The sequence below is a fragment of the Scyliorhinus canicula genome, chromosome 24 (assembly GCF_902713615.1).
Source record: "Scyliorhinus canicula chromosome 24, sScyCan1.1, whole genome shotgun sequence".
NCBI lineage: Eukaryota > Metazoa > Chordata > Chondrichthyes > Carcharhiniformes > Scyliorhinidae > Scyliorhinus > Scyliorhinus canicula.
In genome coordinates, this window is record NC_052169.1 from 1,970,986 (window position 1) to 1,988,984 (window position 17,999).

At 52.1% G+C, this 17,999-nt stretch overlaps 1 protein-coding gene across 7 annotated transcripts in view; it reads right to left on the reverse strand.

Annotated features, from left to right (window-relative positions):
• Nucleotides 1-709: 709 nt before the first annotated feature.
• The window catches only part of LOC119956828 (leucine-rich repeat and immunoglobulin-like domain-containing nogo receptor-interacting protein 1), a 505,354-nt gene continuing 488,064 nt past the window's right edge, over nt 710-17,999 (reverse strand). For 6 of the 7 annotated variants that reach the window (XM_038784291.1, XM_038784292.1, XM_038784294.1 and 3 more), the window contains one exon: nt 710-2,901. In XM_038784291.1, the coding sequence (XP_038640219.1) occupies nt 1,048-2,889 (1,842 nt within the window). In that variant the 5' untranslated portion in view covers nt 2,890-2,901 and the 3' untranslated portion in view covers nt 710-1,047. Of the gene's footprint in view, nt 2,902-9,371; nt 9,609-17,999 lie in introns of those variants that run through there. The other variant, XM_038784296.1, reaches the window with a different exon arrangement.

The window sequence follows — 17,999 nt, forward strand, 5'->3', positions numbered from 1 at the left end:
GGGAGGGGGGGGGTGGGGAGAGGGGATTAAATGTTTAGGGCAGTGTTTCTTGAGTGAAGATTTTTGTGACCAGTTGTTGTTACAGACGATGAAGGAAAGTGTTGCTGTTTTGCGGGGTAAATGCGTTCCTGTTCTCTATCAGTTAATAATCATTCTATTCAATGGCTTTTTAACTCCATCCAGTTTATTTCTTGGCAAATGATCGACAGGACTGAAAACCACGAACATTTAGAAACCCTAAGGGATGAGGCCTGTGACCTCAGTTAGTTTGTGCCTTTTGTTTGTGAAGTGAATCTGTGTGTGTGTGTGTGTGTGTGTGTGTGTGTGGGTGTGTGTGTGTGTGTGTGTGTGTGGGTGGGTGGGTGGCCCCGGTGGGTGACGGTAGCAGCTGTTGTGTGAACAGTGCACCCCCTCAGTCAGGCTCAGGGCTGCTAACCTGTCACCCAGGATCCCAGCGTCTGTTTCCGCGGGGTTGGCGGTGGCTGGTGCTGACCATTGGAGAGGTACCACTCACACGGGCTGGCGAGTGGGCCTTGTGGCGAGTGCCCAGGCATGGGCAGTACCTGGCACAATACTCTTAACACCCAACAGGGGGTTGGCACCAGGCACCAGAGACTGAGGGAGTTAGGAATGGACAGTAATATTGAAGACTTTTGTACAGTTGGTGTGGGTGTGCCACCCCCCCCCCCCCCCCCCCCCCCCCCCCCCCCCCCCCTGAGTGAGGGACTTTGCACCTATTGAGAAAAGGACTGGCTGAAATGTTCACTCGCTTCCTCAGAGTGGGACAATCAGGTATCACCTTCACATGGAAAATAAATGGCAGAAACAGTGGACCGTCCCAATCCTCTTTGTGCATTCCAGCTAACTAAATGACGTTGCCTTCAAACAATTGGGGGGGAATCTCAAAAAAATCAACGATCATCAAACCCTTTACAGATATTTTCTTCGAAAAGAGAGTTTGTGACTTTGAATTGTCTGTCAGATAGTTTGTTTGTGTTTCAAACATTGCAGAAAGTGTTCCCCATCAGCCCTCGCTGCCCAGGGGGCTTATATCATTTTCATGTTGAACTTGCGGGGGGCGTCTGCTGTCCCTATCCCCGCGTCTGACTTTCTAGGCACATACTCGATTTCGATGTTGTGTTTTGTGTTCCCTTTGCCTCTACTCCAGAGGAAGAGCAGCACCAGGCAGAAGAGGACCACCCCCAGGAAGGAGATGAATCCCATGGTGGTGGCTATGATGAGAGTTTTAATGTCAAACGGAAAAGGCACAGAGGCTCGTGTGCTGTTGGCATTGCTATCATTGGGCTGATTGGTGATGAAAGCAAAGGTCTTGTTTGGCTGCTGCCCCCATTCTGGAGAATAGCCTCGGACATACAGACTGGCGCTGGTGGAGTCATTGCCCCCAGCGTTCATGGCAATGCACTGGTAGCTGCCGTTATCCTGGAGCTGGGCATAGCGGACCTCCAGGGTGCCGTCCGGGAACACGGTGAGCCTCCCGTTGCTCTTGCTGGAGATGTGTCGCTTCCTGGGAGACACCCAGACGATGGCAGGGGGGGGGTCCCCGTCGGCCCGGCACACAAAGTGCACGGTGTGACCCTCATCCACGTGGATCCTCTGTGGCTTCTTGTCCCGGATCCTGGCCCTGCGGCAGGTGAAGTAACTGGGCAGCAGCACGTCGGGGAAGTCCTTGAACTCCTTGCCCTGGACTATCTCGGGCGTGCTGCACACTGGCTGCTGCCTGTTGAAGTTGAGCCGCCAGCGACGGCGGAAGATCCATAGCAGGCGGCAGTCGCAGGCTAGCGGGTTGTTGTCCATGATGAGGGTCTCCAGGTTGCCCACCGAATGGAAGACGGTCTCCTCTAGCGTGGTCAGGTAGTTGCTGGACACGTTGAGGAGCCGGAGGTGATTGAGACCCCGGAAAGCATACGGCTCAATGGTCAGCAGCTGCCCGCCGGCTAAGTAGATCTGCTGGAGCCGCAGGAGCTCCTGCATCATGTGTCCCTGCACAGTTGTGATGGGATTAAAGGACAAATTGAGAAACTTCAAGTAGACCAAATGGCGGATTGCGATGTAGGGGACAGAGGTCAGATTGCAGCTAGTGATGGTCAGTGAGGTCAGGTTCAAACCATACAGACAATTGGCCGCCATGGTGTCCAGGAAGGGCCAATGAGAGATCTCCAAGACTTTGAGACGGTATAACCGTTTGAAGGAATAGTTCTGAATGACATTAATGTTCAGGAAACGGAGCCGGAGAACCAGCAGCCCGTGGAGGTGGGACAGGGCTTCGGTAGGGATGCTGGTAAGGTTACACTTGTCCAGGGTTAGCTGCTCCAGGCTGTGGAGACCACTGAAAGCTCGGTGAGAGATGTACACAAGGTCATTGTCCCCGACCTCCAGAGATCGGAGGTTGTACAAGTCCTGGAACATGTAGTCCAACAAGATGACAATCTTGTTCTCGCTGATGTCCAGCTGGGTCAGGTTGTTGAGTCCAGTAAAGACCCCGAGGGGAATGAGTTTCAACCGATTGCTCCGCAGCCCCAGTGCCCTCAGATTGAAGAGGTTGCTGAAGGCCCCAGGCTCCACCGTGGAGATGATGTTCTCGTTCAGCTCCAGCACCTCCAGCAAAGGGTAAGCTACAAACTCATCTTGGTTGATGGTCTTTATCCGGTTCTTGCTCAGGTCCAGCAGCCTGGTTTCGGTGGGAATGCCCTCGGGCACGGTGATGAAACGTTTGCGATGGCACACCACAGACCTCTCCTGGGCCGAACAATCACAGCGGGCAGGGCACCCCGTGGCGTGTCCTGATAATACCGCAGCCAAAATCAGGAGCAGGATAGGCTGCCAGCAGGCTTGGCAGGAGCTTTGCATACTAACCTCTCCAGGCAGCATCCTACTTCACACCTGTAACAACAGAGAGACAGCACAGATCAGTGACAGCACAGCTCAGTGACAGGCCATCATCCAGCTCCACACTCAACAGAGAGACAGCACAGCTCAGTGACAGGCCATCATCCAGCTCCACACTGCACATTCAACAGAGAGACAGCACAGCTCAGTGACAGGCCATCATCCAGCTCCACACTGCACATTCAACAGAGAGACAGCACAGCTCAGTGACAGGCCATCATCCAGCTCCGCACTCAACAGAGAGACAGCACAGCTCAGTGACAGGCCATCATCCAGCTCCACACTGCACATTCAACAGAGAGACAGCACAGCTCAGTGACAGGCCATCATCCAGCTCCACACTCAACAGAGAGACAGCACAGCTCAGTGACAGGCCATCATCCAGCTCCACACTCAACAGAGAGACAGCACAGCTCAGTGACAGGCCATCATCCAGTTCCACACTCAACAGAGAGACAGCACAGCTCAGTGACAGGCCATCATCCAGCTCCACACTCAACAGAGAGACAGCACAGCTCAGTGACAGGCCATCATCCAGCTCCGCACTCAACAGAGAGACAGCACAGCTCAGTGACAGGCCATCATCCAGCTCCACACTCAACAGAGAGACAGCACAGCTCAGTGACAGGCCATCATCCAGCTCCGCACTCAACAGAGAGACAGCACAGCTCAGTGACAGGCCATCATCCAGCTCCACACTCAACAGAGAGACAGCACAGCTCAGTGACAGGCCATCATCCAGCTCCACACTCAACAGAGAGACAGCACAGCTCAGTGACAGGCCATCATCCAGCTCCACACTCAACAGAGAGACAGCACAGCTCAGTGACAGGCCATCATCCAGCTCCACACTCAACAGAGAGACAGCACAGCTCAGTGACAGGCCATCATCCAGCTCCACACTCAACAGAGAGACAGCACAGCTCAGTGACAGGCCATCATCCAGCTCCACACTGCACAGTCAACAGAGAGACAGCACAGCTCAGTGACAGGCCATCATCCAGCTCCACACTGCAGTCACAGATTCCCACTCAGATTTCCCAATCAACAGATTGGAAATTAATTTAGTTAATCGAAAAAAGTATATTAAAAATAACTCAAACCCCCAAATACACACAGTAATCTGACCCCCAAATACACACAGTAATCTGACCCCCAAATACACACAGTAATCTGACCCCCCTCCCCAAATACACACAGTAATCTGACCCCCCCTCAAATACACACAGTAATCTGACCCCCAAATACACACAGTAATCTGACCCCCCCAAATACACACAGTAATCTGACCCCCCCCTAAATACACACAGTAATCTGACCCCCCCAAATACACACAGTAATCTGACCCCCAAATACACACAGTAATCTGACCCCCAAATACACACAGTAATCTGACCCCCAAATACACACAGTAATCTGACCCCCCTCCCCAAATACACACAGTAATCTGACCCCCCCCCAAATACACACAGTAATCTGACCCCCCTCCCCAAATACACACAGTAATCTGACCCCCAAATACACACAGTAATCTGACTCCCCCCCAAATACACAGTAATCTGACCCCCAAATACACACAGTAATCTGACCCCCCCCTAAATACACACAGTAATCTGACCCCCCCAAATACACACAGTAATCTGACCCCCAAATACACACAGTAATCTGACCCCCAAATACACACAGTAATCTGACCCCCAAATACACACAGTAATCTGACCCCCCTCCCCAAATACACACAGTAATCTGACCCCCCCCTAAATACACACAGTAATCTGACCCCCCTCCCCAAATACACACAGTAATCTGACCCCCAAATACACACAGTAATCTGACTCCCCCCCCAAATACACAGTAATCTGACCCCCAAATACACACAGTAATCTGACCCCCCCAAATACACACAGTAATCTGACCCCCCCAATACACACAGTAATCTGACCCCCCCAAATACACACAGTAATCTGACCCCCCCCCCCCAAATACACACAGTAATCTGACCCCCCCCCCAAATACACACAGTAATCTGACCCCCCTCCCCAAATACACACAGTAATCTGACCCCCCCAAATACACACAGTAATCTGACCCCCAAATACACACAGTAATCTGACCCCCCCAAATACACACAGTAATCTGACCCCCCCCCCCCCCAATACACACAGTAATCTGACCCCCCCCCCCCAAATACACACAGTAATCTGACTCCCCCCCCCCCCCCCCAATAAATACACATGGTAATGAACCCCCAAAGTCTGCTTCCTGGGGACGCAGAATCAGAATAGAAATTTCCGGAGGTCTCCCCAGCAGCTTTTCTATCACTCCAGGCCACACTGGTTTAGCACAGTGGGCTTGTCATGCAGAACAAGGCCAGCATCGCGGGTTCAATTCCCGTACCAGCCACCCCGAGCAGGCACCGGAATGTGGCGACTAGGGGCTTTTCATAGTAACTTCATTTGAAGCCTACTTGTGAGAAAAAGCGTTTTCATTTTCATTTTTTACATTTCACTGGATATTCATGTCGTTTATGGCAAATACAAATCTGGATTTATCCTCAGTTTGCCTCTTGGATTGCCCTGGAGATTCCAATCTTCAAGACATGGCGAAGATTAAAAGTCTTCGCGGATTCTGTTGACTGCCTTTGACCATTTTGATTGATTAATTAAAGAAAAATTGCCGATTTCAATAAAGCCAGTTCGACAGACTGGCCTGGATTCAGCCAGTTGGGTAACGGCGATTGCGCAGGTCCAGTTGTAGATTTTCACCCCCATCGATGGTTTGAGATTTAAAAGAGAAGTCAACATCATGAGGGGGTCGAACAGAGAAGACAGGGAGCCACTCGTCAGAAGGGTCGAGAACGAGTGGGACGCTGGGTTAAAGTGACTTGCAACAGAAACAAATATATTGTGAGGGAAAACCTTGATGCACAATCAATGGACACGAAACGTAGATAAAGTCCGAACGATAGGCTTTAATACACAAGAAGTGGATCCGGCAGCAGACGTGCAGAAGAATGGCTGGCTGCCGGGGAACACGGGTTCTTATACCCCGCCCCGTAGGCGGAGCTACCTACCTCTCAGCCAATCGACTGAGAGGCACATGACATACCTGGGCCAATGGGCAGCGAGTCCTCTGCACCAATAGCAGCTCACACTCGCAGGTACCATAATACCCCTAGTCATACTACCACAAACCTTTTCACACACCGAGAGGTTCATTAAGTTCCCCAGCTTTTGAGTTGGAATTGGTGTTTTGATTGTTGAAGAGATTTCAGGTAATGTTTAAATAGACTGCAACATATAAAAGGGGGTTGCAACTGGCATGGGGGGGGAGTGGGCACTGGGGGGGAGTGGGCACTGGGGGGCATGGTGGGGGGAGTGGGCACTGGGGGGAGTGGGCACTGGGGGGAGTGGGCACGGGGGGGAGTGGGCACTGGGGGCACGGTGGGGGGAGTGGGCACTGGGGGAATGGGCACTGGGGGGCATGGGCACTGGGGGGAGTGGGCACTGGGGGGAGTGGGCACTGGGGGGGCGTGGGCACTGGGGGGGAGTGGGCACTGGGGGGCACTGGGGGAGAGTGGGCACTGGGGGGGGAGTGGGCACTACAGGGGAGTGGGAACTAGGGGGGAGTGGGCACTGGGGGGAGTGGGCACTAGGGGGGAGTGGGCACTGGGGGGAGTGGGCACTGGGGGGGAGTGGGCACTGGGGGGAGTGGGCACTGGGGGGCGTTGGCACTGGGGGGAGTGGGCACTGGGGGGGAGTGGGCACAGGGGGAGTGGGCACTGGGGGGAGTGGGCACTGGGGGGAGTGGACACTGGGGGGTGTGGGCACTAGGGGGGAGTGGGCACTGGGGGGCATGGGCACTGGGGGGAGTGGGCACAGGGGGTGTGGGCACTGGGGGAGTGGGCACTGGGGGAGTGGGCACTGGGGGGAGTGGTCACTGGGGGGGAGTGGGCACAGGGGAGAGTGGGCACTGGGGAGAGTGGGCACTGGGGAGAGTGGGCACTGGGGGGAGAGTGGGCACTAGGGGGGAGTGGGCACTGGGGGGGAGTGGGCACTGGGGGGAGTGGGCACTGGGGGGAGAGTGGGCACTAGGGGGGAGTGGGCACTGGGGGGGAGTGGGCACTAGGGGGGAGTGGCCACTGGGGGGGAGTGGGCACTAGGGGTGAGTGGCCACTGGGGGGAGAGTGGGCACTAGGGGGAGTGGGACCTGGGGGGCACGGTGGGGGGCATGGGCACTGGGGGGGAGTGGGCACTGGGGGGCGTGGGCACAGGGGAGAGTGGGCACTGGGGGGGAGTGGGCACTGGGGGGGCACTGGGGGAGAGTGGGCACTGGGGGGAAGTGGGCACTTGGGGGGAAGTGGGCACTGGGGGGGCACTGTGGGGGGAATGGGCATGGGGGAGTGGGCACTGGGGGAGAGTGGGCACTGGGGGGGAGTGGGCACTAGGGGGGAGTGGGCACTGGGGGGAGTGGGCACTGGGGGGGTGGGCACTGGGGGGAATGGGCATGGGGGGAGTGGGCACTGGGGGGGGGGTGGGCACTGGGGGGGGCACTGTGGGGGGGAATGGGCACTGGGGGAGTGGGCACTGGGGGGAGTGGGCACTGTGGGGGCACTGTGGGGGGAGTGGGCACTGGGGGGAGTGGGCACTAGGGGGGAGTGGGCACTGGGTGAGTGGGCACTGGGGGGCACTGTGGGGGGGGAATGGGCACGGGGGGGTGGGCACTGGGGGGAGTGGGCACTGGGGGGCATGGGCACTGGGGGGAGTGGGCACTGGAGGGCGTGGGCACTGGGGGGAGTGGGCACTTGGGGGAGTGGGCACTTGGGGGAGTGGGCACTGGGGGGGAGTGGGCACTGGGGGGTGGGCACTGGGGTGGGTAGTGGGCACTGAGGGGGGAGTGGGCACTGGGGGGGGGGCGTGGGCACTGGGGGGGATAGTGATCACTGCTCAGAATAAACCTGGTTTTCAAGAAGTCAGGATTTTCTCCTTGTCTGATTGGCAGAGTTACCTTGGAGCTGAACAATGGTCGGAGGAGATCCTGCTGGTCTGATCTGATATTTCTCTAGAGGACAGGCTGCAGTTTTGACTTGTAAGCTGCCGTTTGAATTTACTTGGAACAGCTCCGGAACTCCCCATGTACACTCTCCCCTATCACTGACTCTACCCACCCATTCACTCCCCTCCCACACCCCCATGTACACTCTCCCCTATCACTGACTCTACTCACCCATTCACTCCCCTCCCACAGCCCCATGTACACTCTCCCCTATCACTGACTCTACTCACCCATTCACTCCCCTCCCACAGCCCCATGTACACTCTCCCCTATCACTGACTCTACCCACCCATTTAATCCCCTCCCACATCATTGTTTTATCAATCCTCATATAATTTGCATCTATACGACAGAATATAAGAATTTCACATGGTGGCAGCGTGCGTTTGAAGATCTAGCTGAGAAACACAATCCCTTTCACATGTAATATAAGAATGGGTGTGGAAGTAAAACACTAAAGTCAGTGAGTGAGAGTGATCCTGTAACACTGCAGAAACTCATTTTGAGACACTGCACCTCACTACAGCTGGCCGCTACTGGGTCCAGTAAGATTGTTGAATTTTCGGAGAGTCTATCTGCAGCCGAGTATGTGGTGGAGCGGAGATTACGGCAGCGATTCAACAGGAGAAAAACAGAGTCCCATTTCTGTACGTTTAGCCCACAGTGCATGGAAAGACTCCACTATTCAACGGCACTTTGCTGTTTTTTTGTTGCCTGGGGACTACACTTTAGTCATTTACTGCACTGATTAGCTCAGGCTACTCGTGGATCAGGCCACATTTTTGAAGGCCGCCCAATGTTTCGACCCCCCTCTGCATCCCCAACACGACCTCCAGACCCACCGCCCTGCTCCTAGCGTACCTCGTCCGCGGTCCGCGAGCCTCCATTCACCTTGCCCCTCATGGGCAGACACCCCACACACGACTCCTGGCATGGACAACTTGGCACCGGGGCACTGCCAGGCTGGCACTATGGTGGTGCCCAGGTGCCAGCGGGAGTTGGAGGGTGCCACCCTGCCCAAAGCCCAACCACCCGGGGTCTCTAACGGCCTGGGAGACCCCCGAAGGTGCCATTACACCTGATCCACGTTTGTGTGGATAGTACTAAATGGCTCTGTGACCAGGTCTCCCAGGGATGGCCGTCAGGTTCGGGCGTGGGGGGGAATCCAGTACAGACATATGTTAATGAGCTGAATGGCTCACTTAAATATGCTAATCTGGTTCTCGCCCAGGGAGGGGTCTCTCGCGAGATTCAATGGCTCTGTTGTGTCACCAGGTCGGGTCAACGAGGCTGATGAATCGCACCCTGAGCAGCTGACTTGGGGTCAGGGGTCAGGGGGCGGGGGAGGGGTGCGGTCCAGATTTAAGCACAACTCAACACACGGGAAAGAAACCATTGTTGCCGCATACTCGTCCTTCAGGAGCTCCGGGGATGTTAATGCTGGAGAATGTGCTGGGGAAGGAGAGACCCATCCAGCAGGATGCTATGCCAACAGCTCCAGACAGTTAGAGGAAGCTGCAAAAAAAAAAAGCGTCTCTTAACGTTTAATTTTCCCATTGAAGCAAGCAGTTCCATTTAACTGCTCTTCTGTTTTGACGGTAGAACCTTTACAGCAACCCCCATGATGACTACATTCTTGCCCGTTCTTGTCGGTTACTCAGGCAGTGGAGAAACGGCACTAACCCCCGCCCTGTCTGAGGACCCCCCCCCCCACTCTGGTCAGCCAAGCTCAGGTAGAGTACAGCCCGCCCTACCCGGGGATTCCATCCAAATCTTACCCGTCGCGGCCCATACGCACCTCATTTTGGCTCTTCTGGTTTGAAAAGTTTTGTTTTATTTTGTGGTGACCCTTCGGTTGCCACCCCTCCTGCTATTTAACATTGGGATGGTAAATCGCACAGGCTGCGAGACGGCTCACACTGTTTCAGTATTTTTGAGTATGTCTGGTCCTGAAATTCGTTTTTTAAAAATAAAAATAAAAATGAGGGAGTCACAGATGGTGACCAATTATAAAGGGAAATTGGCACGAAAGGACAGACATGCTAACATACAAGATATTAGATACGGTGGTAACAGACTTGATCCACAGAATTCCAGAAGCTCCAGGAAGAGAACAGAGGAAGAGAAGGAAGAGAAGAGAAGAAAGAAGACAACAATGAAGACATCCGCGATGCTTTTTGTTGTTATACTTTGTATTTGGTTGCGCGCGAACGCGAACCCCCTGACCCTAACCCCCCCCCCCACCCCCCCCCCCCCCCCCCCCCCCCCCCCCCCCCCCCCCCCCCCCCGGCCGTTAATGATTAACTTCCCCAGAGCACCCAGAGCCCAGTGACAAGTAACGACACACCATCATGGTGTGATAGGTTTATAACGTGGTACTCCTTCTCATACGTAATTGAATCCCTTTTAGCATTGGCGATACTCTGCAGCATCGTGCAGACTATCCGCATGAGAAAATGGCAAAGGAGAGCCTACCGTTCTCGTACCCCGGTTTACAGGATGATATCCCCTATTTTCGGTTTTCACCAGGCCCCCGAACCCCTGGTGACGTAATAAAGAACTTTTGTTTTGTTTGTGCGTCATTTATAAATAAAGAAATGTGTTTCGTTTGCGACTATAAGATTGTACAACTCTGCGCTTGACTGCCAAGCCAGAGAAAAATGTGAAATCTGCTATTATTTTGTACTGTTAGGAAGTTAGTATGATTGGATGTTGAAGTGAGTGTAGTTTATGGAAGATAGTTAGAGGTACCGTATTTTTTTGTTTTGTAATGCATGTCCCCTTTTATGACATAGCGCCACTTAGAATTGTCAGTTAAAAATTTCTTGCATAGTTATGGTCAGTGTAGAGGCCAAGGAGGGGTGCTCGCTGGGTCAGGGAATGAAGACACCCCAGTAATGTGATCCTTCACGCTTCGCGTTAGGGATCAGAAGGAGGGAGTGTAGCCACCTGGGTTGGCCACTTCCCGACTTTAAAATGGAGATTCGCTAAGAATGCAGGGAAAATCAGCCAAGGACAGAAAAACAAGCAGGTGCAAAGTTTCCTGTATATTAGAACTTGCAGAACCCAGACAGCACTGAAACTGACGACCATCTGCATATTGATGAGCGATCCCCGGGAACAATTGAAACAGTTAAGATAATCGAGGCCAAGCCAGACTCCTCGGTGCCAGCAGGAGCCAAGACAAAGGAAGGCCACATACACTCAGGAACCGCCCAGCGATCAGGGAACAGCTCCAGTATTGGGGAAATCAATTCAAATGAACAGAACTTAGTCCAATCAATTGGACCCAGGTACAGGGTCCGCCCACAAGGGCACAAAACCCCTGGGGATTATAAAATAGAGTCCCCAAGTTCAGTTCGTCCTTCTTGGCAGCTCTCAAAGAACTCTTGACCGTGACTCTCAACTCGGAGAGACTTGCCCAGCAGCTGCACCAACCAAGTAAGTGTCCAGTCAATGCACGCTACGAGATAGGCGCTCCTAACCCTTAGTCCATACCAGCTGGAAGCCTGCAGTTTCAGGATCGAACGAGAGGCCATTGTTCCCTGACCCAGTGGGCTCCTTTTCCAAAGCTAAGTATTGGCCTGTTAGTGTTAGAAATGGTCTAGTTCTGTAGTATTTTATGCATGAGTAGCGATTGACTGTGTATATAATAAATGTGTTTTGATTTGAACCTTACTAACTGGTGTATTGAGTTATTGATCAGCACTTGAACTTGAACCTCGTGGTGGTATCATAAAGATACCTGGCCACTCTAGAGCAAGGTTATAAAACAGAGCAATTGAGTGTAAAGCACACTTAGCAAAACGAGCAACACTGTGTCTGCGTGGGTTTCCTCCGGGTACTCCGGTTTTTTCCCATAAGTCCAAAGATGTGCGGGTTAGGTGGGGTTGCAGGGATAGGCCAGAGGAGTGGGCCTGGGCAGGGTGCTCGTTCAGAGGGTCATAGCAGACTCGATAGGCCGAATGGCCCCCTTCTGTAGTGCACGAATTCTATGGTTCTATTTTTAGAATCTCTCTCAATGACATGAGAACAAATTACTATTACCACCTAACCAGTGACAGTGAAAGAGTCGTCATTTATTTAAATAACTATTATTAACTCTCGTACTGTTTCTCATTAATCTACCCAGTGCAATTGGTTTAATCGTTTTCTTATCTGAGTGACTGATCAAAAATCTGGACGTCGCAAAAATTACAAAAAGCTTCTCACTCAAAACAACCGTTGAATTTGCCAATGGGAATGAAAGCCGTGGAAAGAGTGATCAATACTGACTCCCGTACCTCCCATCGATCAATAAACTATTTCAATCCTATTTGTTTTTGCTGAATAATGACGGCTGAATTGGAGAGATCGTTGACGTCTATACTGCTGAGTTGAGAGTTTCTGTTTTTTTTATTCATTAACTTCTCGGCCTCCGAGACTTTCTTTTGCTCAGAAAGGTCTGCTCAACTCTCGCTAAATTGATGGACAATCTCCCAGAGGACCTGGGGTGAATAGGTTAGCTAGCGGCAAGTGGCCTGTCTCCATATCCTCTGCGATTAGAATGTCCTTTCACTGACGTTTGTGGGTAAAACGGGGGAATAGGAAAACTGGTTCAAACTGTTTTCCCTCTTTGGGTTGTCATTGCATTTCCCAAACCCAAACATCCCCTCTTCCAATTCAAAAATAAGATGCAATCATCCCTTTTTTGGTACGAGAATAGGTACAACCATCCCCCTTTTCCCCAGCCAACAAAAGACACATTTGCATGCACGACCCTGTGCGGTTGTGATTTGCCCAAGTTACCCACTATATACCCACTGTTCTCACACATTAACAGATCCTTGGTCTTTTGGTTAGTCTTTGCACATACATTGCCCATAGTTTTTAAACTGTGCAAGTTACTTAATGGAACATTTGCGTGTTGACATTGGCTGTTCCTCTGGGTGATGTTTCTTGTCCGGAGTCTCTCATTCGCATGGTCCTTGTTGCCTTGGTGGCTGCTGTTCCATTGTGGTTGTTGGGGTCTGCATGTATCTCCGGCATCGATAGTAGTTCTGGACTCATACAGCCGGTATGACCAGCCAATTGCAGTAGAGGAAAGGCATCACTATTGATCATTACATGCCCTGCAGTTGCACCCTATATCCTGTTGTGTTTTTCAACACCCACTTTGAGTCGTTCTTTCCTCCTGATATCCTTGTATCATCTCTGAAATTTGCTTGTGCTGATCTCGCACAGCTTGGCCCATTGAAGACTTCAGCATAATGTGCGTTTTCGCCAGTATATACTCAGCTGGAATCTTGCCCTTCACATCTTCCAGTTCAGCTTTGATGTGAACATTTTCCTGTAGAAGTGGGTCTTTTACTTTGCACTAATATGATCTGCATCCCTCTTGTGTTTTATTTGAATATTGTCTCCCTCTCCCTGGGCTTTTGTTGACCTTTATCGGTATATTCAGCGTTACCAGTTCAAGCTTTTTTTAACATAACTTTAAAATACCCAATTATCTTTTTTTACAATTAAGGGGCAATTTAGCGTGGCCAATCCACCTAGCCTGCACATCTTTGGGTTGTGGGGGTGAGACCCACGCAGACACGGGGAGAATGTGCAAACTCCACACAGATGCTCTCTCTCTGCCTTCCTCCCCCTCTCTCTCCCCACCACTCTCTTTCTCTCTCTCTGCCTCTCTCTCTTCCTTACTCTCTCTCTCTGCCTCCCTCCCTCGCGCTCTCTCTCTCTCTTCATCTATCTCTCTATGATTCCATCCCCCTCGATCTCTCTCTCTGTCTCCCTCCCTCGTTCTCTCTTTCTCTGCCCCCCTCCCCCTCTCTCTCTACCTCTCTCTCTTTGCCTCTCTCTGCCTCTCACTCTCTCTCTGCCTCTCTTTCTCTCTGCCTCCATCCCCCTCTCTCTCTCTACCTCCCTCCCCCCTCTCTCCACCTACCTCCCCCCCCCTCTCCACCTCTCTTTCTCCATCTCTCTCTCTCGCTCTCTCTGCCTCCCTCACCCTCTCTCTCTGACTCCCTCCCATCTCTCTCTCTCTCTCTGCCTCTTTAAGATGCTCCTTAAAACTTTGCTCTGTGACCATACTTTTGCTAGCCTGTCCTAATGTCTCCTCATGTCGCTCAGCATCATTTTCTCCGCGAAACGCCTTCACACATTTCCCACGTTATCGGTGATTTTTAAATATAATTTGGTGTTCGATCAGACACCCTCATTTCACCAGGATTCTGGGACCTGGGAGTTGGTGCGAGTCACTGACTATAAACATTCAGAGTAATGCGATAGTCAACTTGAACCCTGCGAACATTAACTCTGTGAAATTGTAACTTCACCTCTGACATACAAACAAATGATTTGGAGAAGGCCATTCAGCCCCTGGAGCTTGCTTCGCCATTCAATACAATGTGATTGTGGCCTGACCCCACATTCCTGCTGATCCCGATAACCTTTGACTCCCTCGTTAGGCTACAATCTATCAACCTCTGCCTTATAAATAGTCAATGACGCTGTAGCCAGTGCTGGCTGAGGAAGAGAGTTAAACAGAGTCTCCATCGTCAGAGAGAAAACAATTGCTCTCCGCTCAGTCCTGATTGAGAGAATCTAGGACAATGTTCCTGATTCTACTGAAATGGGAAACACCATCACAGCTTTCCCACTGTCCAATCCCCTCAGCATCTTACAGGTTTTAGTAAAATCTCCTCTCATTCTTCTGAACTCGAATGGACACAGGTCCAAACCGCCAAACTTTCCTCGTAACACCGATGCTAACACTGATGGTAACATGCCGACGGTAACACTGATGGCAACACGCTGACGGTAACAACAGACAGTAACACGCTGACGGTAACACTGATGGCAACACGCTGACGGTAACAACAGACAGTAACACGCTGACGGTAACACTGACGGTAACACTGACGGTAACACTGACGGTAACACGCCGACGGTAACACTGACGGTAACACACTGACGGTAACACTGACGGTAACACTGACGGTAACACTGACGGTAACAACAGACGGTAACACAGACGGTAACACCGACGGTAACACTGACGGTAACACTGACGGTAACACGCCGACGGTAACACTGACGGTAACACACTGACGGTAACACTGACGGTAACGCTGACGGTAACACTGACGGTAACACACTGACGGTAACACAGACGGTAACACTGACGGTAACACCGACGGTAACACTGACGGTAACACGCTGACGGTAACACGCTGACGGTAACACTGACGGTAACACACTGACGGTAACACGCCGACGCTAACACGCCGACGCTAACACAGATGGTAACACAGACGGTAACACAGACGGTAACACTGACGGTAACACACAGACGGTAACACTGACGGTAACGCTGACGGTAACACTGACGGTAACACACAGACGGTAACACGCCGACGCTAACACAGACGGTAACACAGACGGTAACACAGACGGTAACACGCTGACGGTAACACTGACGGTAACACTGACGGTAACACAGACGGTAACACACTGACGGTAACACACTGACGGTAACACTGACGGTAATACTGACGGTAACACCGATGGTAACACTGACGGTAACACACTGACGGTAACACACTGACGGTAACACTGACGGTAACACTGACGGTAACACTGACGGTAACACACTGACGGTAACACACTGACGGTAACACTGACGGTAACACTGACGGTAACACTGACGGTAACACTGACGGTAACACGCTGACGGTAACACTGACGGTAACACTGACGGTAACACACTGACGGTAACACTGACGGTAACACTGACGGTAACACTGACGGTAACACAGACGGTAACACCGATGGTAACACGCTGACGGTAACACTGACGGTAACACACTGACGGTAACACTGACGGTAACACTGATGGTAACACAGACGGTAACACTGACGGTAACACTGACGGTAACACTGACGGTAACACAGACGGTAACACTGACGGTAACACCGATGGTAACACGCTGACGGTAACACTGACGGTAACACTGACGGTAACACTGACGGTAACACTGACGGTAACACACTGACGGTAACACTGACGGTAACGCAGACGGTAACACTGACGGTAACACCGATGGTAACACGCTGACGGTAACACTGACGGTAACACTGACGGTAACAATGACGGTAACACTGACGGTAACACACTGACGGTAACACACTGACGGTAACACTGACGGTGACACTGACGGTAACACTGACGGTAACACTGACGGTAACACACTGACGGTAACACTGACGGTAACACACTGACGGTAACACAGACGGTAACACACTGACGGTAACACTGACGGTAACACAGACGGTAACACGCTGACGGTAACACACTGACGGTAACACTGACGGTAACACTGACGGTAACACACTGACGGTAACACACTGACGGTAACACAGACGGTAACACGCTGACGGTAACACGCTGACGGTAACACTGACGGTAACACTGACGGTAACACACTGACGGTAACACTGACGGTAACACAGACGGTAACACGCTGACGGTAACACGCTGACGGTAACACTGACGGTAACACTGACGGTAACACTGACGGTAACACACAGACGGTAACACTGACGGTAACACTGACGGTAACACTGACGGTAACACACTGACGGTAACGCTGACGGTAACACAGACGGTAACGCTGACGGTAACACTGACGGTAACGCTGACGGTAACACTGACGGTAACACGCTGACGGTAACACTGACGGTAACACTGACGGTAACGCTGACGGTAACACTGACGGTAACACTGACGGTAACACACTGACGGTAACACTGACGGTAACACAGACGGTAACACTGATGGTAACACTGACGGTAACACTGACGGTAACACTGACGGTAACGCTGACGGTAACAATGACGGCAACAATGACGGTAACACTGACGGTAACACTGACGGTAACACGCTGACGGTAACACTGACGGTAACACTGACGATAACGCTGACGGTAACACAGACGGTAACACTGACGGTAACACACTGACGGTAACACTGACGGTAACACTGACGATAACGCTGACGGTAACACAGACGGTAACACAGACGGTAACACTGACGGTAACACACTGACGGTAACACTGACGATAACGCTGACGGTAACACTGACGGTAACACAGACGGTAACGCTGACGGTAACGCTGACGGTAACGCTGACGGTAACACTGACGGTAACACTGACGGTAACACAGACGGTAACACTGACGGTAACACCGACGGTAACACACTGACGGTAACACTGACGGTAACACTGACGGTAACACTGACGGTAGCACACTGACGGTAACACTGACGGTAACACTGACGGTAACACTGACGGTAACGCTGACGGTAACAATGACGGTAACACTGGCGGCAACACTGACGGTAACACTGACGGTAACACTGACGGTAACACTGACGGTAACACGCTGACGGTAACACTGACGGTAACACTGACGGTAACACTGACGGTAACAATGACGGTAGCACTGACGGCAACACGCTGACGGTAACACTGACGGTAACACTGACGGTAACACGCTGACGGTAACAACAGACAGTAACACTGACGGTAACACTGACGGTAACACTGACGGTAACACAGATGGTAACACACAGACGGTAACACAGACGGTAACACTGACGCTAACACTGACGGTAACACAGACGGTAACACACAGACGGTAACACTGACGCTAACACGCCGACGCTAACACGCTGACGGTAACACGCTGACGGTAACAACAGACAGTAACACGCTGACGGTAACACTGACGGTAACACTGACGGTAACACTGACGGTAACACGGACGGTAACACGCTGACGGTAACACTGACGGTAACACGGACGGTAACACGCCGACGGTAACATTGACGGTAACACCGACGGTAACACCGACGGTAACACTGACGGTAACACGCTGACGGTAACACGCTGACGGGAACACTGACGGTAACAACAGACAGTAACACGCCGACGGTAACACTGACGGTAACACTGACGGTAACACTGACGGTAACACAGACGGTAACACTG